Source organism: Pezoporus flaviventris, unplaced genomic scaffold (assembly GCF_033815535.1).
Source record: "Pezoporus flaviventris isolate CSIRO_AGI_PZ_B2104156 unplaced genomic scaffold, CSIRO_AGI_Pfla_v1 ptg000083l, whole genome shotgun sequence".
NCBI lineage: Eukaryota > Metazoa > Chordata > Aves > Psittaciformes > Psittacidae > Pezoporus > Pezoporus flaviventris.
Genome location: NW_026892631.1, coordinates 88,942 through 112,607, shown reverse-complemented (window position 1 = coordinate 112,607; position 23,666 = coordinate 88,942). Strand labels below are relative to the sequence as shown.

Sequence of the window (23,666 nt, the reverse complement as noted above, 5' to 3'; positions counted from 1 at the left end):
TGCTGCTGCAGAATATGTTGGATTTGGCACTACAGCTCTGTTAAGATAAGCATTTGGATTGGCACTACTGATGCTCCTCCAGCAACTGATTAAGTGCTTCTGTAAGCCCCACCTATCAAGACAGACATGCAGAACTGCATAATTACAACAGAAAGGATGAAATGGATTGTTGCACAACTGTGATAATTTTGAAGTACTGTGGTAATAGAACTGGATCAGAACGGTAAGAGAGAGAGAGGCTTCAACTCTTCTATTTAAACCATCTTTGCTGTAACCAAGGCCACTTCAGTGTCTCCTGGATGCTGCTGGCAGCCACAGAAACATAGTTTTAGACTGATGGAATTGTGCCAAGAAACAAACAATCCTTGTGGGTTAGGATGTGGTGTAGCAGAGAAAAGTTTATCTGGTGTCTGTGAGGTCTTAATATGTTGTCAGGCAACTGGTGACTTAAATTAGTGAAGGTTACAGCAAAGGAGTTTATTTTGCCACATTTTCTCCTGAATATTTTCTCCCTAATTCTGTGTGCAACACAAAGTTGACTTTGCCCTTTGATAAAGTTTTGGGCTGGTGGAAGTAAAAACACTGATAGGGTTATGTCTGACCATGCCTAACCACACACCCTAGATTGACTAGATCAGAGCGCCTGGATCAATAGGTAATTTTTTCTACAAATGAATTAGTTGACTATTTGGAAATAGAGAGACCTCTGAGAGAGGTCCTCCTTCCCCTCTACTCTGCCCTGGTGAGACCGCATCTGGAATATTGTGTCCAGTTCTGGGCCCCTCAGTTCAAGAAGGACAGGGAGCTGCTGGAGAGAGTCCAGCGCAGGGCAACAAAGATGATTAAGGGAGTGGAGCATCTCCCTTATGAGGAAAGACTGAGGGAGCTGGGTCTCTATAGTTTGGAGAAGAGGAGACTGAGGGGTGACCTTATAAGTGTCTATAAATATATAAAGGGGGAGTGTCACGAGGATGGAGCCAGACTCTACTCAGTGGCAAACAATGACAGGACAAGGGGTAATGGGTACAAACTGGAACACAAGAGGTTCCACTTAAACTTGAGAAGAAACTTCTTCTCAGTGAGGGTGACGGAACACTGGAACAGGCTGCCCAGGGAGGTTGTGGAGTCTCCTTCCCTGGAGACATTCAAAACCCGCCTGGACACATTCCTGTGTAACATTATCTAGGTGTTCCTGCTCCGGCAGGGGGATTGGACTAGATGATCTTTCGAGGTCCCTTCCAATCTCTAGTATACTGTGTGATACTGTGTGTGTGTGAAAGATCCAGTGTATTTTATCCTTGGGTTCTCCTTGTGCAAGATCCAGTTTTCACCCACTCCACAGGTCTTTCTTTATTTGATGAGCAAAACACATATAGAATTAGGTCTTTTGAGGGATATTTACAATATCTGACTTCAAGCATCTAACCTGGTTAGGAGCATGAATATAGACCATAGAAATTTATAGACCATGAAAGCTCCAGAATAGCTAAGGCATAAGCATTTACCATCCTTGGGCTGTAATTGTTCATACAGGACTGCTTTCCTCTAGTGCATTTGTGTGCTACTACTGGTATGTGTCAGACAAAAGAATGCGGTTGGTTTTAAGATGATTAATCAGCCGGTCTTTCCTAACGCACACAATAGGATGAGGTAGGTTGGTAGATTCAAAAGGTGGTACTCTCTGACAGAAAGATGGTGGTGGAAGTGGTAATCTTTTCAGTTTGTGCACATAAGAGAATAGGTGACCACATGGCAAAGCCTAAGGGCAGATGCCTAAAATGAGATCCTCCTTGTGCTGTTTCTCTATGTATGTTTTTATTTATTCTTTATATATATGCTTCTCTCTACAGCTTTTTCTGCAAGTCTTGCATTTCAGTTGACAATAAGATTAAACTAATTGGGCTCTGTAGAAAAATATCTTTGACAGCATTTTTAGAAACAAAATCAACAAAACAGAAACCCCCACAAAACTTCCCTTCATTAAGTATACCTTGCTAGGAAAATAAAATGAGAGGAATGTTCTTCCCTTTGTGCCATGTTGTGTGTGGCTGTACTAAATCTGCTTTAAAACCAAGGTTTTGGTAAGCTACAGATGCTTTTTCATGTATAAGTAGGAAGAGGCAGAAATTTGTTGGATAATATGTACAGCTGTTTTTCAAATTAGGTATCTGTTTTAAAATGCTTAATTAGATTTGACTAGATTTTAATTCATGTTTAACCAGCATGCTTAAGTGAACATATCAGGCAACTCCAAGAGAATGGTCTTTGTTGTTAAAGTCATAGGGCAGCTCCCCAGAATCCCCAGGGTCATACCCAACAGCTACAGATACAGGAATTCTTCATCTGATATTTAGAAAGGCCACTCCTAACCCCCCCATTTTATCCCCCTGCCTCACTTCCCTCCATATAGAAGGTCTTTTATTCTAATTGTCTGAGAAGTGTTATCTCATATGCTTATATTTCATAGGGTATTTTAACACGCATTGGGTCATTTTAGTAAACAGAGAATCCTACCTCTCCCCTTATGGGAACTGGTAATATAACTTATAGCCTCGTACCCCTGGGGACTCCATTTGAATCTAATCCAAGTCTACAGCCACCAATGTCATTCTCATCAAACAGCCATGGGGTGTCCTATGCAAAATAAGTTTAGTATTCTCAGCTGACCTCCTGTCCTTTCTCTTTACTGCTCCCTTTTGAATCCATTCCCATCATTCAGCTTCACAGCCTCATTCAGGCACATCTCCCCTATGCTTGTTGCAGTCTCCCTTTTTTTGCCTGTCAAATGACCTCTCTCTCTCCTCCTTTCAGACTTTACAAAAAGCACTGGAATGCATGTATAATCTTGCCACACTCTTTTGGTTTTTTAGGGGGCAAGACCCTAATTCCTGCACATTGCTAAAGATGAGGTTATTGACAGAAAGCTCTTTGGGAGTGGAAATGGGTGTCTGTTAATTTGCAGCACTATATTTTTGAGTCTAGAATAGCAATTGTGGTGAATAGGAGCCAGATGGCTCCTGTATCTAGAAAGCAGAATGGCAGTGTATTTTTTATGGACTTAAATGTTTCTTTTTGACAGGAAGGTAATATTAAGTTTTGTGTTATAGGTGCCTGCCAGGTAAGCGTGTTTCTGAGTTTTGTTTTGTGTTAAAGTAATTACTAATGTCATGCCTGGATACTTTTGCCCCCTAAAGCCTTGTTCTGTGGTGGGGTCTTTGTTGTTGCCTTTCTTTCCTTTTTTTTAATGATGGTTACTGATCTCTTGCTGAGCTGAGATTTCAGTTTTATGCCAGATAGTTTGATTAATGGGTTGGTTTCTGTAAGTGGACTGAATGGGGATAGGAAGCACAAGCTGCTCATGCCACCAACCCTAACTCCGTCAAGACGCATAGCTCATTATGAAACAGTTATCAAGTATACATGAAAAATTAATTGGGCTCAGTTTGATTCTGAAAAGGATCAGCTTTCTACTTGGCGGTCCCCCCAATCTTTCCAGATGTTGCACGCTAGCCCCTCGAGAAGCAGCGAGGGGAGATGTATTAATACATTGTATTGATTAGATCAAGACCCCTGACAGTTATTTGTAGAGATACCATCTGGCTGCTGTTTGAATTCCTTCACCAAAAACAGGACGTGACATGTTATTAATCTCAACTCTCTAAGTATAGACAGTTGCCTTTTCTGCTAAACCGCATTTTACCATTCCGTAGGAGATGGAGGCAGACCTGAAGGGTGCTGAAATTAAGGTTATTACACAAATTGAGCCATATGGTCCAAATATTTCAGCAAGAAAATTGCCAGGCAATAAAAATTGCTCCTGCCTTCCTAATGGTGTAAATTACAGTTTAACCATGGCTCTAATGATGTCCTTCTGCCGCGCTTAACTACTGTTACATGAAGGACATTGTTTTAAAAATATAAAAAGCAAGTAAATGCCAGCAGCATGTTTTACAATCTGTTAGTGTGTCATTAAGAACACTGTCAGAATTACATAAACATAATGGCAGGCAACCTAGCATACAAAAGAAGGAATATGGAAATAAAAAGTGTCTTGAAAACTCCTTTAGCTCTGTAATGTCAAGAGCCCTTTCCCTTCTGGAACTTTTCCAGGATGGGAAAACGTGGCTGCTTATTATTTATTCCAGTTCTCACACAGCATGTGATAGAGATCTGAAAGCAGAAAAAAACCTGACTATTCCAATGCATTTTGAACAGGTGACAGTGGAGAGGTATAAATTTATTACCACATTATGCTGTAACTGTATATAAAGTTAACTGGGTATGAAAAAGGAATCCAAAATGGGGCTCTCTTTTCAAACTGAAGCATTGTTTTTATTCTTTTGGATCATAATGGGACTTTCTGTAGTTTTTCAGACTGTTTGGAGAATTGCAGAGTATTAAAATAATTCCAAAGCTCCAAAGCTCTGTGAATTCTGCTAACAAAGTCAGCAACTCTAAAAAATAATTCAAAATAGGTGTAACGTATTTGTTATTAAAACCAAAATTAAAGTACTTATCCAGTCAGCAGATGCATAACTGACTGATTCTGGTGATTCATCATACAATGTGGAAATTAAATTGTAAATAAATGAAGTGAATAATTAGCCAATGAGATTTCATTTCTAAAACACTCATGCAATTATTCAGTTTGTAAAGGAAAAACTCTGAGACAGCCATACCAAGAGGAAAAAAAATCACCTAAGTTTATAATCAATGCAATTTGGAATATTGAGTTTGACCACTTCTACTTTAAACCATGTGCAGATTTTAATAGTTTATATATATGACAGACCTTTTGGTGAAATAACCTAACCTAGCACAGCCATGTTACCAGAGGAGGTGCACTTGGAATGGTCTGTACCAGTTTTGTGGTAGTGGTTGCTGGAAATCAAGGAGTGCTGCACCCCACCTCAGTTCCCTTCGACCTCAGTGCTGGGTCTGCTGAGGAGCAGGAAGTGCTACTTCCCTTGCCTATGCATTTATTGAAGACAGAAACTTCCACAGCATAGCAAGTTCCAGCTGGATCTTCCTTCTGGTTGAAATGCATTTGGGCAATGTTGAAAACACAACTAGGCGATGTCACACAGATGAACAGAAGAAGGAACTTTGCGAGTTTGCTGACTGGGTTAGCTGGTTGGTGAATGAGCTGACAGGCAGCTCTTGTATTTGTCTTCAAATACAGCACAGTTTCTGAGTAGTGTGAAGGTCTCATTCATGTGTGGAAGAGGGGAAAGATGAGAGGGGACATTTACTCTTGATAAATTTAAATTTAGCCCAAATCAGACAGCTAATCAGATTCAGTATAGTTCAAAACAGTCTTTGTACCTGTTCTTCCTGCTTCTCAGTAGCAGTGTGATCACAAATGAAAGTACCAAAACATAAATAATTTATGGTTGGTTGGTTCATTGGTTTCCAAAGAAACCAAAGGCAGGAAGTAGTAGACTGTTTAGAAGATGCTAGTATGAAAATTTGTTATGTGCAATTTGTGGGGGTAGGAATCTGTATTAGGAGGAAACAAAGTCCAATTGATGAGTTTATCCTGTCACAGACTACAGGTATTTCCCTCAGCAGCTTAAACTTTTTATCTGACTGAAGTTACAGAAATGCTTGGAACATGGGATCTGGAGCATCTAAGTGTTTTGTACTTACATGCACCTGTAATGGATGGATTTTATTGCTTAACTGTTTACCTGTTAAAACTGCATTGTATTTTTAAATCTGTTTCTTTAGCATTCATTAAACAAAATCTCTACAATCTTTAAAGAAAGAGAGATTGGTACAGATGACCCCCACCACAGGCATCTGATATAGGCTGGAAGGTATGGAAAGGATATGCTCACTGAACTGCATTATGAGTGCCAAAAATACTGTGAACATGGAGAGAAGATTTGTACCCATGAAGTGGAGGGCTTGCTGAAAGAACCCCTTGCAAATTGCTACCAGATTCAGAGGATTTTCTCTTAACTGTATTAGCAGGTGCCATGTTGCAACCTTTAGGGCATCAAACATCTCTTACACCTCTGGCAACTGCAGGCTGCTTTACTCCCTCCACCAGAATTGTGTAAACTGTTTCTTCCTCCTTTCGTTTCCCTTCACTAGCCTTCCTTTGTAAAAGCACATTTAGAGACTATGATGAGTGATATAGGGAGCAGGAATGAATTCCCATCCTGAAGGTCTAGTAGAAAATAACTTTTGCCTTCTTCAGATCTTTGTTAGGAACTTGTTTCTAATTGCAAATATTCTGTGGGTCCTGCAGTCCTTACAACAGGCAGGACTCCACTTCAGTCAGGTAATGTCCTTTAAAGGTCTTACATTACTGGAGGCTATGTAGTTACGCAGGCAAAGACTTAGGAGACAAACATGTCCACTTAGGGCAACCTATGACTAGTGCAAGAGTAGCTGCACAGTATCCTTCCCTAAACTCTTTGACTTTGGAGCTATAGGATGTCTTTTTTAAACTAATCCATGGCTGCTCCACCTTTCTTCTGTATGTAGCCTTCAGCATGTAGGTGCCCACAGCACCCCAACATAGACATGATGTTACTGCTGTGGTATGGTCCATCTGAATGAGGCCCCTGGACTGTGTGCTGTCTGTATGCCAAAAGGCCTCCTAGGATTTATATATTCAGGACTGATGAACAGCCCCAGAATCTATTTAACCTACTGGGTATATCACAAATCATTATTCATTTTGCTTTTGAATTTTGCTTCAGATGTTCTTCCAAGTCTGTTTCATGCAGGTCTGAATGCATCAAGTCTTTTTCCCAAAGAGATCACAGTTCCTAGCCTGAGCCAAATGCTCCATGCAGTGTGGAGATGTTACTCTAGTGCCTGCAAGAAAAAGCACCAAGTTTGCAGTTGTTACAAGATCAGAATTGCAAATACAGGTTTAATAAAGCAAGAGTGTGAGGGAAGTGGACTCCTTGCACTGAAAAATTGTCTCTGTTTTTGCTATAAAGAAAACTTTTCTCTACACAAACACAATGAATGAAACTTTGCAGAGCTCATATATTTCAACAGGCTTTAAAAAAAGAATTAATGAGAATTCTGGAAGACATCTTTTCCCAGATGAAGTGAAGTATAACTCTTGTCATTATGGTATCATTAAATTATTTTTTATTGTTTTCTCTTCAGGGTTTAAGGCAGATGATAATTTAGATTTTCTCTAATGCTCGTCTATGCTAGAAATGCTAGACCCATGATGTACCAATAGATCATGAGATTTATGCTGTAGTTGTAGCTTAAGACAGTGAAATATTTAAGTGCTGTGCTTAATGTTACTGGACAGTCCTGGCCTAAAAGGACTAAATAGAGATCCTGAGAACAAATGAGATAAAAACATCACCTTTTCCACAGGTAACACAATAGTTTGAGCTCTAGTTGTTTTGCTGTTAAATACAATGCCTCCTTTGAGGACAACTAGAGCTGAGAACATGTGGCTTGTAAAATATGACATTTCTGAGACAAAAATTGCACCAATTCTTTAGCATATGCATTTTTAAGCTTTCTTGTCCTGCATAAAAGCACCACAGCCCTTTCAATTGCTTTGTAAACAAATATCTCTAATGATAATTGATTTGAGAGTTTTAATGGAGATTTTAAACCACACTGACTTTAGTAACATCACCTCATTGCCGACATGTTGACCTATGCAGGTGTCAGGGACGTTTGCATCAATATTATGGATCAGCTAAACCCAAACCCTGTTCTGGTTGAAAACTGTCTACATGCACCATTTAGTTTCGTTCTTCTACTCATGAAGACCCTGATCCAGGATCCTTGAAAAGACAAAAGGAAGCTTCCAATGATTTTGCAGCATTTTGAAACTGCTGCTGTTTAACTTCTGATGCTTCTAATAGTTTTCTGTTTCACCTTAGAAAAAAAGGAGGAATTCAGCTGTATGGTCTGTTGCTTTGTGGTGGCTGAAAATGTTCTCACGGGCTTCTTGAGTCTTCAGGAGTTGAGTTCACTTGAGTCTTAAGTGAGTTTAAGCAAAAGTCACAGCTCCGAATTCTAAGAACTTACTTCAGATGGTCAGTGCAGGCTGGGCTGTCTGTCTTGAGAGAGGGTGAGGCTTCTCCAATGGGCTGTTCAAAACAGAAGTTAAACATAAACATTTGACTTCCCTTTTGGAAGAACCTCCCTTCCTCTGCACAGAAAATAACAGAGACACTAGCTAAGCAAGTTTTGTGTCAGAATGTAGGAGCTCTGACTGTTTCCCATAATGTCTATATTCATCTTGAATACATTTACAAGTCTGGCCCAAAATGACTAATTTGTAGTAATTTCTTTTTGAATTGCTCATTTATAACATGCATACATGCAGCTGATCAATAAATGAGACAGTGAAACTAGTGGATTTACAGTTTAATATGTTGGAGTCAATAATGTGCTGTAGAGACATTTTCAATTCTGACATCATCACCGTTTGTTTTGTGCTAAGCTCAACTATATACCTGCTGACTTAGTGGTCTGTTTTAATTTACCAAATTACTTAAAAATCCAAGGAAAATACAGAATCTGAACTAAATTTGTTAAGCTTCAGCTTTCAAGTAATATTTAAGCATTGACATCTTTCATCTCTTCCCTAACTACTGCATCTTGCTCATGCAAGTTGCAAGCAGATCAGACCTTCTTCTCCTCTGGCAGCAGCCTTTCACTAAGAAGCCCAAGCCACACTAGAAAGGACTAATGAATGTGTAGCCACATGAAAAGACATGATTAAATACTCTGGCTTATTTATGCATTAATCTTTAAAAGTGAAACTAGCTAGCTGCTTTTCCTGTTCACACTGCAGCAGATTTAGCTGTCTACTTTTCTGTGTACGTATATGAATCTAGTGTGTTGGTCTGACAGCATAGAAAATGGGAATGAGCATTCTGCAGACACAACTTCACATATGCTGTGTCAGGGTGAGTTTCTTCCCAATGGTGTCCCTGAAGAGGCTTAAGCTAGAGCGAATTATATCCATATGGTCCTAGGAGGATCTGAAAGTTCATCCATCCACCAGGTTCACTTGGTTTCAAGACATTAATTCTTCAGTATAAACTTAATCAGACCTCATTATTTTCATCTACAGTGAAGTCCATAACAGCTGCAATGGGAAAACAAGATTTTTGTTCCTTCTACCAGCATGGGCCATAGGGACTTTTCAGGCTACTTGTTGACGGTTTCCAGTAGTTGCTATGATAAGCAGGGGCAGGGATCCCCTGTAGCAATCCCCTACTCCAAACGTGGGGAACAACCCACAGGTTCTGGGAGGAAGGTCTCAGATCTCTGCTGAACTTGTCAGGATTTTGATGAGGAGCTGTGCTTTGCTGAGGAATATGGTCTTATCAATATCCTCTGCTAATGTTCAGAAGATAGGCTGAACTTTCTTTCAGCTACAAAAGAGAGAGTCTTTATTTGGAGAACAAGTATTCTTGTAGGGAGTGTAAAGCTTTAAGGGAAGAAACACCTGATGAAGGCAAGACATTCAAGAGGTAGGGGTTTATATACTTCTTGTTTAGGCTTAAAGATGACAGTTTAAGTTAGACTAAACTTTGGCCTTTATAATGTAGCATAAGTTGTTTGTGCTTACCTTTTAATATCCCTCAGAAGTGATTATACACACAGCAGACAAAGTTTGAATGAAAAGCTGGGACTGTTCAGTACAGGGCAGGGGAAAAGGATTAAAACAGTAGGAAGTAAAAATATTTTAGTCTCCTTTCAGATGTTGCTTTTATTTCCCATTGTGTTGGCAGAAAACAGGGATTTAAAACTGTAAATTGCCTTGAAGCTGTTATCTTCCTCTGCTTAGCAGCAGATACAACTGGGGTTTTTTGCATGTGCTGGGCAAGAGAGAAAAGGACTCAGAATAATTGAGAATAAAGTAAGCTTGCACTGAACAATGACATGACACATTTATTGTACCTGTATAAAATGGGAGCTGAAATAATAATGAGTTTCCTGAAGCTGCACACAGTAACACAGAGGGATATCCTGAGACTTAATTAATTAATGTTTGTAACATGATGCGAGATCCAGTGGTGAAAAGTCATATATAACTGCAAAGTCTTAATTTTATGGAACAAAACTGACATTAAGTGGCATTTTCAAAGAAACTGATGCGGGAATTCACCTGCAATCTATGTTAAGATTCAGATTGTCCTTGTACAAGGCCCATACAGATTTGCTTCAAACTCTTTTTTTTTCTCTTTACATTTCTCTTTCCCCGTTTTATGGCTGTGGAGCTGTACGATGGCAAAAATTGAAAATAGTTGCTTTTATAGGGGAAAACTAAGGGGTTTTCCCCCTCTGTTTTCACCAAAACAACAGCCAAACTGTCTTTTTCAGATTCGACAGAAAACAGAAACCTTCAGGTCATTTTAAGATCAGGTTGGAGAAGTTTTATAGCATTCAGAGCCACTTTTCTTCACGATTTGAAAGGAGATGAAGAAGGCAGTTTATGGCAGAGATATATGGAGTCACAGATGTCATAGAGGAGCAGTGTGAATGCTTGAAAAACATAACTTCAAATTAAACCAAAAGCCAAAACATTTGATAATGCAAGGGCATGTTCTTTCTACAGCAGAGCAAAACTGATTGCTATAAAATACCTTGAGAGGTTCAGGTATATAAATAATACATTTTTATGGATGACAAGTAACCCCAATTTCATTACATTGGTTTAAAATGACAGAAGCCCTTCTCTAAAACATCTGCCAATCCAGACATAACTAGAAAAAGAAATAAAACCTATTTGAGTCAAAGAAGACACCGACCGCATGGCAGTCCAGATTTTTTGTTCTAACAAAAGCATCTAACTTCATTCTGGCCATCAGCTGATATGTTAAATGGTAAATACAGTTTATGGCGTTAGGAAAAATTTAACATTAACCCCCTAAAGCTTCATAGTAAGGAGTGTACCCCCTACCATTTGCAGGTTTGAATCCTTAGGCTCTAGCGGCTGTTTTACATCAGTAGTGTCTTTTCTTTCATTTGCCATGCTGATAGACAACATAGAACAATGTTGTCCATGACAAAAACACTGCTCCTAAATGTTAACAAATAGTGGATGGAAAGTTGCTGCTCAGCAGGAGCACTACATGTGGTACTTATTTTAAATATATTCCTGGAGTTCAGCTTTATGAGTGCACTAGTTGTAATGTAGAGATCCAAACCTCAGCCAGTTTGTGTGCTTATCTTTCCTAGCTTTTTACCTTTCCTGAAGACACGTTTCTATCCCCTTTTATAAAGCTCCACCTGAGGGATCATTCATTCCAATTCTTCCTGTGACCAAGGCAGACTCAACAAATTGCAAGTGCTGCAATGCTTTGATGAGTTTATGCAGATCCCAGATTATTCAGTGTGTGAATTTGCAACACCACAAAAACCTCCCAGCTCAATCCTAATGGGTTTGCTATTGTTTTGATATGATGCTGGGTTTAATATACCATAAAGTATTTGCTGATGCATCTGCTCTATCCTCTCACTCCCATCAGCTCTCCCCAAAGCATGTGAATGTTTTCCCTGAACTTTGTTTTTGCTCAGTTCAAATCTGCCATCCTTACTTAACCTGAATGATACTTTTTGGTTTCTCCTAGATATGAAGAGCTAGACTAACTTTCTCTTCAAAATAAGACAGGCAGAATCTGAAGCAAAAACTGAATGCTATTTATTTCAGATACAGTCCCATTAGGTGTCTAGTTTATAAAGAGGGCTGCTTCTTTCCTTCAGCATCACTTTCTCATGCAAAGAAATTATAAACATGGTTTAAAGTGGAAAAATGGGGGGGGGGGGGGGAAAGAAGGTGGAAAACTATGGGTTATTATACAGTAGGTCTTGTGAGTATTGTTAGAAATAAAATATTAATGTTAGGAAAACATGTTGACATTGTCCTCTAGATGGTGTCTGTAGTGGAACGTTATGTCATTGATATTTTGGTTTATTTGATCTCTTTAGACATGCAGAAAAACCCTTTTTGGATTTCAATATTTCTTAGGACAAATGAGACAAATACAGATTTGAATACAATTTTGAGAAAGTGTCATTCAGTAATGTTTGATGTATTTTAAATCATCATGAAAGGAGAAGAGAGGAGGCTCAAAAGTGCGACACTGTTGGCAGTTTGAAAGTGCACTGCTACCCGAAGACCGACACCTTTACTGAATGCAGCTTGCTAAATGTACTTAATTTCATTTTAATCTGCAAAGCATCCCAGTTTTCTTTGTGACTGATTCAGCTACATGCAATTCGCAGTTCCTTACGTGCTCTGTCAGAAAGGAGGGAAATGAATTGCAGTGTAATAGTTCTGTATCAGGTATTAATTGTTGATGTTTGCAGAAAGTTTTAAACTTGGATTACTGTTGTTTCTAAAGGTTTCTCCCTGGTATAGTCCACAGGCTAGTGTAGAACTAGTCACACAACTGATGATTCAGTTATGTGCTGTACAAAACAGGGTTCTTATTAAAAGTAGCTGCTTTTTCTCTTAGGAAAGGACAGGAACACGGAGTCACAGAGAGTAGATGACTGTGATGTTGATGTCAAAGCTACCATTTGTTTTAGAAATAAATTACATGAACATTCTTAAAGTTGAAAACCAAAAAATTTTATTTAATACGCCAGATCCAAGATAATTTTTATGGTATATATATAATAAAAAAAGTATCACCAGTGTGGTACATCTTACTCCTATTGAAGAAGGTCTGTTGGTAAAATTATATAATAATGATCGTAAATGAAAAACACATGTTGAAAGGCAATTTTTAAATTCTAAAATGAAATTCAAAGTTCTTAAAATGCAAAATTTGAAGAGTGAAATTTTTTTAAGAAATACAAATTTTACACAATTGGAAGGAAAATAAATAATTTAATAAATAATAAATTTCTGGTAAAAATGGAAATTCTGGTCACCCCTAGGCAAGATAATTTTGGGTAAAATGATGATTCAGAGAAAACTCCAGGAACAAACTCACCAACAAAGTTTTCAAGTTGACAAGCAGGTATTCTTTATTGCGGCACCAGGAGACACAGGGGATAGCTCCTCCTAACGTGTGTCCCTGAATTGCTAAACATCCTTATTCATTCACTAAGCATACATATTCATTACGTACATACATGCGTATTCATGAGGCTACTTATGTATTATATCATTCTTCTAGAAAGTTTCCCCACATGCGTACAAAAATGTGGTGCTGGTCTCTGGGGGTCGTTTACTTCTTCCAACAATCTTCATCACTTCTGGCAGCCTTTGAAGCACGAGCAGTAGACGTTTATACCAGCTTAATTGGTTTGTTAACACCACAGACACAGCAATCATCCTGTCCTTCTACTTATCAATGAAGAACACTTTGGTCCCTGTTTGCCTCACCTTTGAGATTTTTCAGTGCTAACATGGGAATAATTTATATTCCAATCCACACTGCTACAGGAGGGGACTCAAATTACTCGTGTATCCATAAGTTATATCTTTGTGAACTTGAGCATAAGGTTTTAGAAATACAGTAGAATAGATTTTTTAAATGAAAAAGACACAGTGTGCATGATATAAGCCCAAGAAGGTAAACAACCTAAAGGACAAGTTAGGGATTGCTTCTGAATATGAACTTAATGCACATTTTAGGGTGAAAGCAGGAGCTAAGAAATAGCGAACATCAGCGTTAAGTTGGAAGTGCTCCCAGTGCTTTGCAGAAATGTAAAGAATTTGGCTTCACTGGGGAACTGGATAAGAGGATAACAACAAAGGTGAGGATAAACTGAGTTTCTTAGTAAAACCCCAAGCATTTAGTGACACTTCTGTCATTTGTGGAAGAATCTGTTTGACTTCCTTGATGGAGAGTTTGAAAATTGGCATTGGAAGATGGCTGGACTTAACATTCTCAGTGCCAGGAGATCATAGTTTTCTCCTTCCTTGCTCAGGGAGAATTCAGCATCTCTGCCTCTGTAGACAAGGGAAAGTCATACTGAATTGTCTTCCCATCATTTGTTATGAAAGCACAAGTTTGAATCCCTGCATTGCTACTACTACTAGCAGTGTGGTAGTGTCTGATGGCATTGAGGTTAAAGACTCACAGAAAGAATGAGCCAGCTACCTGCCAAATAAACATTACTGTACGAAGAGAAGGTAGGGAGAGAGAAGAAACCAAAGCCTAACCTCAACATGACTGCTGATGACTTGTTGAGTTTTGATGATTACCCCTGAAGAAAGAGCAGATATTCAAGGTCCCTTTTGGGCACCTTTTCTGTGGGTCAGAGATCTTCTGATGTATCTGTCACATTTTGACCTCATGCCCTGAGACCTGAGAAGCTGGGTAAGCTGCCCTGCCTTGGAAAAAAAAAGGGGAAAAGCCCAGAGCAACACCACTGGAAAGTGCTGCTTCATCAGATCAATAGATTCAAAGATGACTAGGTTGTGTAGTTGTATGCAGTTTAAACATTTGTGCAAGGAGTCTGCTTGTGCAGAGTATTATTGACAGCTACAGATCAATGCTAATTTTTTATCATTTTCAACCTACAAAGGCCTCTTGACCCTCTTCCCACCTTAGGGGCACTTCAAGTAGTCAAAAGCAATCACAATAGGTGGTGTAAAATCATCAAACATTGAAGACTGCACGGCCTTGCCGATGCCTAGGTGGAAGGCCAAGAGGCAGGGAGGAAGGCAGTCAGGCACCTTGTATTATGGATGCTGCTGCCGTTGAATGGCATGAAAGACTATGTTAATTTGTTTCCATTTCCAGGTTTTGAGTGATTTCTGTGCTCATGAATTAAAAAACAAACAAACAAAAAATGCAATCTGAAGCAAATCTTTACCAATACATTATTCATGATTTCTGTTCTCTTGTTTTGAAAAAATGTGTTAAAACAAGATTTTTACTTTAAATAACTTTTATCCTAATTTACAGTTTGAAGAGTTGAATTAGATGAGGAGTGTATTTGTTGCTGTTAACAGCTTGTGCTGCCACTGGAAGCATTTTACACAGGAGACACAAAGGTCCTCCTTGGAGTAGTGGTGGTGCTGCCAGGGCTGCACAAGGGAAAAGGACTGGCCCTTTCTGTAGTGTTTGCATAGAAAGGATGGGCCTTAAACATAAGTGTTTGCTGTATTATTCCTAATTTAATGACTGAATAGGTGGGAATGCTTTGCAGTAGGAGACAGAGAAAGGAGGGCATGGGCTTGCTGTCCATTGGATTTCATGGTCAGACAGTCTACGAACATCTTAATGTTCATATTACAGTTTTATTTTTTGGTTTGCTTTTAGTGGTGAATGAGATCCAGACTGTTAGCAGTGTATAAACGTGGGATATATGAGTTCATGGCTTTGTAGACAAAGACTGAGAGACTATTCCAGATGATTTTGATTCTGCTCCTGTTCAAGGCTATGTTGTTGTCCGCTGAGAATAAGGTTGTGCTATCCTATGCAAGGTAGATTTTGCTATCCTGAATTGACCATTCCAGCAAGACAGTATTTCTAGGCTGAAAGTGGAATAGGAAGTCATAAAGTAATGCTTAAAATGAAGCACTGAGGCTGCAATCCATCCTCTTTTCAGCATCAGCTTTTGAGCTGAGCAAATTCACAAATGGCAATGGCAGCAGTGCAGAGGGAGAAACCGTGGCTCTCTATTCTGGGAGTAAATCCATTCAGCTTACTTCAAAACCAAATGGAAGAAAAAAATACATGTAAACCATTTGCTCTTCAAGAAGTACCTGTGGGAACCAGGAATAAAAGTCAAAGTCATCCCTGGAAGGAATGGGTTAGCAGCCTCCAGAGAACATGATGAACTGCAGGCAAGGAAATCCCTCCATCCTTGTTTCATTTCAAATTGTGGTGAGGATTGTAAATAATTAAATCTTGGGGTTTAGTGGGAAAATAGAAGGTGATGGAAACTATGCTGGTTTTCTGATCAAGAAAATCAAGTGCTTTGTAGCCTTGCTGTCACAAAAGCCCACCCTGATGATGCAGCTGATTAGAAAGCAGAGCCATTGTTTTTTTATGATGTTAGAATGCATTTGTACCTTCGGAGAGCCTCTGTGTAGCAGTTGATGGGCAGTAATTTAATGTTGTGTGCTCTCTTCCTCCTATCCCTACCCCCAAACTGTGGATGTAAATTTTAGGCTTTTAAAAGTTCTGTTTTGAAAACCTAATAGATAACTGTCCTCATAAAAGCTATTAATACAGACTACATCCAATTGTAAAGCTAATTTTAATCATGTTTTGTGCCAACATAATTTCTGATGCCAGATTTTTATGCTAAGCATGAACTTCAATTTGAGCTCTGTTCTTTAACCTGCAGTTCATAATTTTACATTCAGCTGTATAGGGTTTTTTGGCTATGGCAGTTTGAACACTTCCACTTTCAAGGTTCTAAGCCATAAATGTTTATGAAAAGAATCTGTAATGAAATCAGTTTTGTTATTTTTTTAATGGCTGCCTTGAGTATGTTGGATGACTGAGCACACATTGTTAATCATTAAGTACTTGTGTTACAAAAAGTGTTTGATAGTATTGCCATCTAGGGGCTGAACTAAATTCTCCATACTGAAATAAACTGTAATTGAACAGGTGCTGCTATTGACAATATACATATGTTTTTGCTTTATAGCCCACATGCGTTCCATGTTTCTTATGACAAAAGATATCTCTAAATGTCCCAGAGCAGCCAGAGCTTTTTCGTATATAATCTATTCGAGGTGATTGCTATTTGCATTTGAGCTTATGCTTTTTTGGCAGTGATGACTGGGAATTCCTAACAAAGAATTACACTTTTTTGCATTATTAATCTTGCTAGTGTTTGTCCTGTTTAACAGAAAAAGGAATCATTTATCAGAAAAGTATGTTTATAATCTGTACTTGTGGCATCTTCAGATTTAATATTCATAGTGGTCATTCAAATGCTGTGCAATATTTATCTAAAAGACTAACTCGTGAGGAAATAACTATTTAAATATTTATGCTCTTAACTTTTAATATTTAAAAAATAAATTAATATTTCTATAAAATTTGTTTCTGAGTCTGATAGCTTAAATGTTTAAATATTAAACAATTGGAAGTGTTAGCATTTAACAACTTAATATGACTTACTGAAACAGGGAAATAGACTTGAGCTGTTGCTGCAGGAACCTGAATTCCTGCACTCCCTTTCTTGAGATCTATATAATTAATGCAAAAGCGTCATTAAACCTGAAATTAAATATAACGGTGATCAGCTGAACTCCTTTCTTCTTCACTCCTCCAATGAGACAAATATGAACAGTCTCCTTCTGAAACGTGTTATTCCTGTTCTTTGCTGTACATGGTGTCTGTCATGGAAGTGATAATAGTAAATAACAGTACACTTGCATCGCCTTCTTGTCTGGATTGGAATTTGATATAAGGCTCGTTTTGCCTCATATCCGAGTAGTTTCAGGTCTGTGTCAGACGCTATTTGGGGTTACCTGGATAAATCAGGCATGAACTGCGGTTGAAGTGCCCCCTTCTGGCCATGGCTGATGTCCCTCGGTCTGCATCCCCACGCATGCCCTTGTCCTGGGATGTGGACTGGCATAGTGAAAGCGCCCTGTCAGAGCCTGGTGGGATACATGGATAGCCGTGCTCCTCCAGACTCTTCCCTAGCACCCAGGAGGGTCTTACCCACTTTGCTTTCACCCCCATCAGTAGTGTGGCTGCTTCCTCCAACCTGGAGAAACAGGAAGGGTGCTTTGTAAGGCAGCGGGTGGCCACACAATCGTCTTGCCTCATGACTCTATCTCATCTGACATCTTTACAAGGCAGGAACATAGGAACCATCTTATTCCCTCCCTCTCCCCTCCTTAAAAAGAAAGGGGCTTGTTTCCAGTAAGGAAATGAAACTGTGCTCTTGGAAACACTGTTGTCTATCCAGATTACAAGGCTCTAAGTAGCTAGAACAAGACAGCATGCCTGTCAAATGTCATGCCTAGAAATAAGATGTGTAAGGATTCTTTAGGGGCAGGAATCACTCATATATCACAGGTTTATACACTGTATACTTCAGAGTACCGGGCACTCCCATCCTCACTAAGCAGCACTCGGACACGTGCTGAATGGAACTGTAAGTTATTTGCTAGCTGAGATTTGAACTCCCCAGGAGTCAGCTGCAAAGGCTCTACCATAATAACAGATAATTTTTAAAAGCCTAAGAGTTCTTTTTTGAGGTTCAGTTATGAAAACCCACCATAAAATAAAATAAAATATAAACAAATAAATAAATAAAATCCCAGTAATCAGGTGGGGTATTCTGCAAGGCGGTCAGAAGCAACACAGAGCTGAGACTTTATTTTCCAAGTGGCATGAACCACAGATGCTGTGACTTTTTTAACTAACTCAAACATCTGTATTCTTACTTCAGGGAACAAAGCATCAGGCTCATTTATTTGGATTGAAACCTTTCACAACATATCATGTTCACGTCGTAGCTGTAAACAATGCCGGGCAGGTTTCAAGCCCCTGGACATCTGTACGCACGTTGGAAGCTTCACCTGGTGGCCTGAGCAACTTCACTGTGGAAAAGAAAGAAAATGGCAGGGCTTTATTGCTCAAATGGTCAGAGCCCTCCCAACCCAATGGTGTGATTAAGGTAATCTTCATCTTGACACTCTACTTGATCAGAAAAGAGAAGGGAAATGCTGGATATCAAATTAAAACATTTTGTGCTGAAAAGGACTCAAATCCAAATCATTATACTTTAAGGCAGAAGTCCTATGTAAGCACAAGGTCCTCTGTGAGCGCTCTCTGCTTGTGATTATATTAAATATTATCATTCGTGTGCTACCCCATGACTGTGAACCAGATTGTTCATTTAATGTATAGAAAGCTACGCATGAGATCTTGGCATCCATCAGACATGCACTGAAATGGATTTCTAGAAAATCTGGGTTTGACAGAATGTTGTTCTGAAATCTGGGACTTCTTTTAGCTCAGTGGTTTCAACTGAATGTAAACATTTACCTGCAAGATTTGCAACTAGAGGGGTTCATTCTGAGGGTCTTAAGAGAGTTTCTCTAGAGTTAGGCTGCAGGAAGCTTTGTGCTGGCCCATGAGAGCCTCACAATGAAACTTAGTGACAAACAAATATAACGAAAACTCTCACTAAGTGATTTATTACTGCGTCCAAAATGAAACATCATGAAAACAGGATCAAAACATTCCTTTTGTATCAGTGATCTGGCTGTGTGCTGAGTGTCACTAGGAAGGAAGGGAGTTTCTGAATCACTGGTTAATAGTTCTTATCCTATTGCAAAGGTTAAGGTGTCTCATCTACTAGTTATTGACTAAAAATTGTTGATTTATATATTTTTTCCCTTTTATCTTGCTTTCTGTCCCTTATTCCCTCCCTGCCTTTTTATTTTTAACCTTTTTCTTTCTTTTTTTCACCAGACCTACAACATTTTCAGTGATGACAATCTGGAGTACAGTGGTTTATCTCGCCAGTTCCTCTTCAGGCGCCTTGAGCCCTATACCCTCTATACCCTCATGCTGGAGGCTTGCAACACAGCAGGCTGCACCCGTTCTCCACCCCAGCCCATCCGAACAGATGAAGCACCTCCAGCTTCTCAGATGGCACCTGTAATCCAGGCTGTGAACGCTACCAACATTGAACTGAGCTGGTTGCAGCCAATTAATCCAAATGGGAAAATAATTCGTTATGAAGTTATTCACAAATGCACAAAAGAAAATGCTGCAGGGTACAGAGCAACAACAGAAGAAGATGAAATTGTTTTCACAGAATATAACACTGAAAGTAAGACATTTATATATAATGATAAAGGTTTACAGCCATGGACAAGGTATGAATATAAAATACGCACCTGGAATGCAGCAGGCTACACTGACAGCTCCTGGACAGCAGCAAAGACTAGTCAAACTGCCCCAAAAGGTCTTGCTGCCCCCAGGTTATCCTTGGCATCAGTTAACCCCCATAAAGTGCTCATCTCATGGGCCTCCCCAGCACAGCCCAATGGTATTCTTCAGTCATACAGGCTGCTGAAGAATGATGTTCTCTATCCTTTCAGCTTTGATGCTGCTACTTTCAACTACACGGATGAAGACTTACTGCCCTATTCAATGTACAGCTACATGATAATTGCCTGTACAATGGGAGGCTGCTCTACCAGTGAAGCAGCTACAATACAGACACTGGAAGCAGCTCCTGCCTTAGTGGACCCACCATCTCTGCAGGCTGTCAGTGCCACTCAGATAAATGCATCTTGGGCACCTCCCCAAATACAAAATGGAGATATCACCAAGTATGTATTGAAATTAAGCAATGAGGAATATTATCCTGGCAGAAGCTTGCACATGTTGGTTTCTAATCTGCAGCCTTACACGCAGTATGATTTTGCATTGGTTGCCTGTACCGCAGGGGGCTGCACATCCAGTGTATCCCAGTCAGTGATGACAATGGAGGCCCCACCACTAAATATGGAAGCTCCCAGGCTGCTTGTCATGGGCTCAGAGTCAATTGAAATAGCATGGAAACTTCCAGCTAACCCCAATGGTAAAATTACAAGCTATGACCTAAGGAGGGATGGTGTACTTGTTTACTCAGGTCTGGAAACTCGGTACCTTGATTTCACCCTACTGCCAGGCATGGAGTACAGTTACACTGTCACTGCAAATAACAGTCAAGGGAGTGTGACCAGCCCATCAGCTCAGATAAAAACCAACCCCTCTGCTCCATCTGGGATGTTGCCTCCTAGGTTGCAGGCATGGTCTTCAAAGGAGATTTTGGTGGCCTGGGATCCTCCCATCAAAGTAAATGGTGACATTAGAAATTACACGATCTCAATCCACAAGCCTGCTGAAACAGGCAAGAAAACTTTTGACTTAAATGCATCTGATGTTTCCTTTCTGAGGCGTTCATACATAGTGACAGAGCTACAACCATACAGTAGGTAAGTCTGGAAGACCTTGGTTGTTGAATAAATGCTGTAGGGTGATTCAGTGGACTGGCAGGCAGCTCAACCATCTCGTTTAAACAGATAGTCAGGACAATGGGGTATTGTTTCCTAAAAAGCACATAATAAAACCAGGATTTTTCTTTCAATTTATTGTAACACCAACTATATATCATCTTGATGAAGTGCATAGAGTTGACTTAGATTGTAATTAATACGAGGGGTAATACTCTGTTACAGACTCCGAAACCTGCAATCTTGTACTTGTGTATCTTGCAAGATGTCTTCATTCAAGAGCAAATAGGGCTTTAGCTGACAAAGTTCAGGATGGGGAGACCAAAGGCCTGTTGCTAGCCCATTCACAGTGTAGCTGAGCTAAGATTAATGGAGTGACACCGTGACTCTTGCTCCCTTGAGCTGAAAACAAGCAGCTTGTGCTTAAGTGAAAGCTAAACCTTAAAAGAAGGTACTGGACTCTGCTACAGAAGGAACACAGTGTATACTGAAGTATATCTTTCTATCATCTTCCACACTCATTCTTGACTATTTACCTGACTTTTCCTTATATATTTGTGTAGGCATAATTTGTGTGTTGCATGGTTGATAAGTCTGTGTACTATTTACATATAACTAATCTAAATCCAAAGAGCGAAGTATAATAAAGATCTATAGCTCTTGAATTATACCAAAATAATCTCCTCCAATGAATCATCATTTTGATTAATATAAAAATCAAAATCATTTTGATCACAACTCCTGCAAATGATAACTCTGCTCTGAGAAAAATAAGCAAGCAAATGAAAAACAATGTTTTTCATCCTACTTGATTTCACATGAAATCAAGAAAAGTTTTCTTGTTTTTTGCTAACCAAGGCACAGCCTATAATCTGTTCATTCATACAATTTATTTTCTTATTAAAATGCCAAAGATCAAGAGAAATTAAGAAATCTTTTAGATCTCACACACATCCTACATTTGTATTTGCAGTGTTTTAATCACATCGTTCCTGATTTATGTTCCCAAAGGTATGAAGTACAGCTCCAAGCTTGCACAGAGCTGGGTTGTGCCTCCAGTGAGTGGGCATCGGTTCAGACGCTGGAGGCACCCCCAGCACTGCAGCCTGCCCCTCTCATAGAAGTACAGACCACAGCTGGGGGCTTCCAGATGACTTCTTCGATACTGTGGACTGGCCCACAGCAGCCAAATGGGAAGATTTTATACTATGAACTGTACAGAAGGCGAACAACTCAAGCCCACATAAATTTAGACCTCGCACTTGTTTACAATGGTTCTTCAAACTCCTTCAAAGATGACAAGTTGCTGCCTTACACGGAATATGAATATCAGGTGGGAACTGAAGCCATTTAGCAGCCCTGATTATGATTTCAGTACACTTTGAGAACCTTACTTTACACTTACAATGAACACATGCATCTCATTTCTAATGTTAATAGTATTGAGAAACCTGAATGATTGTTTTTAATGTCTTTTAAACAGTTGAGAAGCTGAAAATAATTTTATGCAAGCAATACATTAATTTAGCATTCATTTTCCTTTAGCTTATCGTAAGTGCCTGTATTTCTTGTATGTTAAATGTTTGTGTACTTTCCAGAGCTTTATGTGAGTAGTGTGAAATTCTGGTTCTTCAAAGGCAGCTTCATTTCATTAGTTTGTCTTTCTTTTTCCATCCTCCCCCAATCTAATATGAATTCATTTTTAATTTATTATCTAAAGAAGTTTACATCAAGAGGGACTGGAGTTGTTTTCTCTTTCAATCAGATGTTAGGATGACAAGCAGTTTTTGTGAGTGGTTCAAAAGTGAGTTTGCTGTTGGTGGTTGGTATTACTTCTCATGCACACTGGTATTTTTACTGTTGTTTTTCTTATGAGGCTAATGTAAACCAAGGAGATCAGTTCTGCCATTCTTTTGCCTGCAATTGCTTCTTATGTCAAAGTTACGTGTTTTATCACCACTTTTATATCATACAGTACTATGTACAAATATTAAGATTTCAAGTTCTTTCTCCCAGCTTTCTATAATGCCTCTGTAGGGCCCATCTGTTGGCCACACCAGTGTGAAGTCTGGTCTCCATTTACTGTAGTTTCCTTACACCCCAACTATCGTTAGACCAGATCTTGCTACTTTAGACATGATCTATGAAGAATGTGAATACAAGCGCAGATAGGATTGAGGAGATAGCAAGCATTTCAGCAGACCTAAGGTCTTCTTATTAGTTAAGAATCTTTCTTAAATAAAGAAAAGCATCCCAAGTTTGAAGTTGTAGGCTGTGAGATTGTATATTGGCTGGGTGATATTCTAACCAACTTCCAGTTATCTCAGTCAGAAGCTGTGGTTTTTGGGAGCTAATACCACAGAGACTTTCTGGAGCAAAAGTTTGTAACTAGATTTTGACTAGATTCCTGTGGTTTATCATGCTGTATTCAAGACCACTTTTAATCTTGGTTCTATTCCATATCTGGGCTGAGTTGTTGATGGGCACCCTAAATAATTTGGGTTTTTTTTTGGTTTGGTTTGTTTTTTCCTGGTGGCTATTTATTTCACCATGAGAGGTTTTTGCAGGCATGTGCTTGTCTTCTTATGTCACTTGCAGCAGCCCTCTGGGATCTATTGTGAACCACTCCATTGTTGACAATTTATATTGCCTGTGAGACAAGTTATTTGTAAGTATAGGGCTTGGCTTTTGCTATTATGCTGATGAAACCCAGATTTATATTTCACTTACACTGGATATTGATTCTGCTGTCTCTGTG

The 23,666-nt window shown here is 39.3% G+C and overlaps 1 protein-coding gene across 4 annotated transcripts in view; it reads left to right on the top strand.

Annotated features, from left to right (window-relative positions):
* The window catches only part of USH2A (usherin), a 372,149-nt gene that overhangs the window by 327,648 nt on the left and 20,835 nt on the right, over positions 1-23,666 (top strand). For all 4 annotated transcript variants that reach the window (XR_009747198.1, XM_061475268.1, XM_061475270.1 and 1 more), the window contains exons 62-64: positions 18,346-18,573; positions 19,374-20,890; positions 21,920-22,241. Coding sequence is in view for 3 of the 4 variants with exons in the window: in XM_061475268.1 (XP_061331252.1) it covers positions 18,346-18,573; positions 19,374-20,890; positions 21,920-22,241 (2,067 nt within the window). In the remaining variant the exon portion in view is untranslated. The remainder of the gene's footprint in view (positions 1-18,345; positions 18,574-19,373; positions 20,891-21,919; positions 22,242-23,666) is intronic.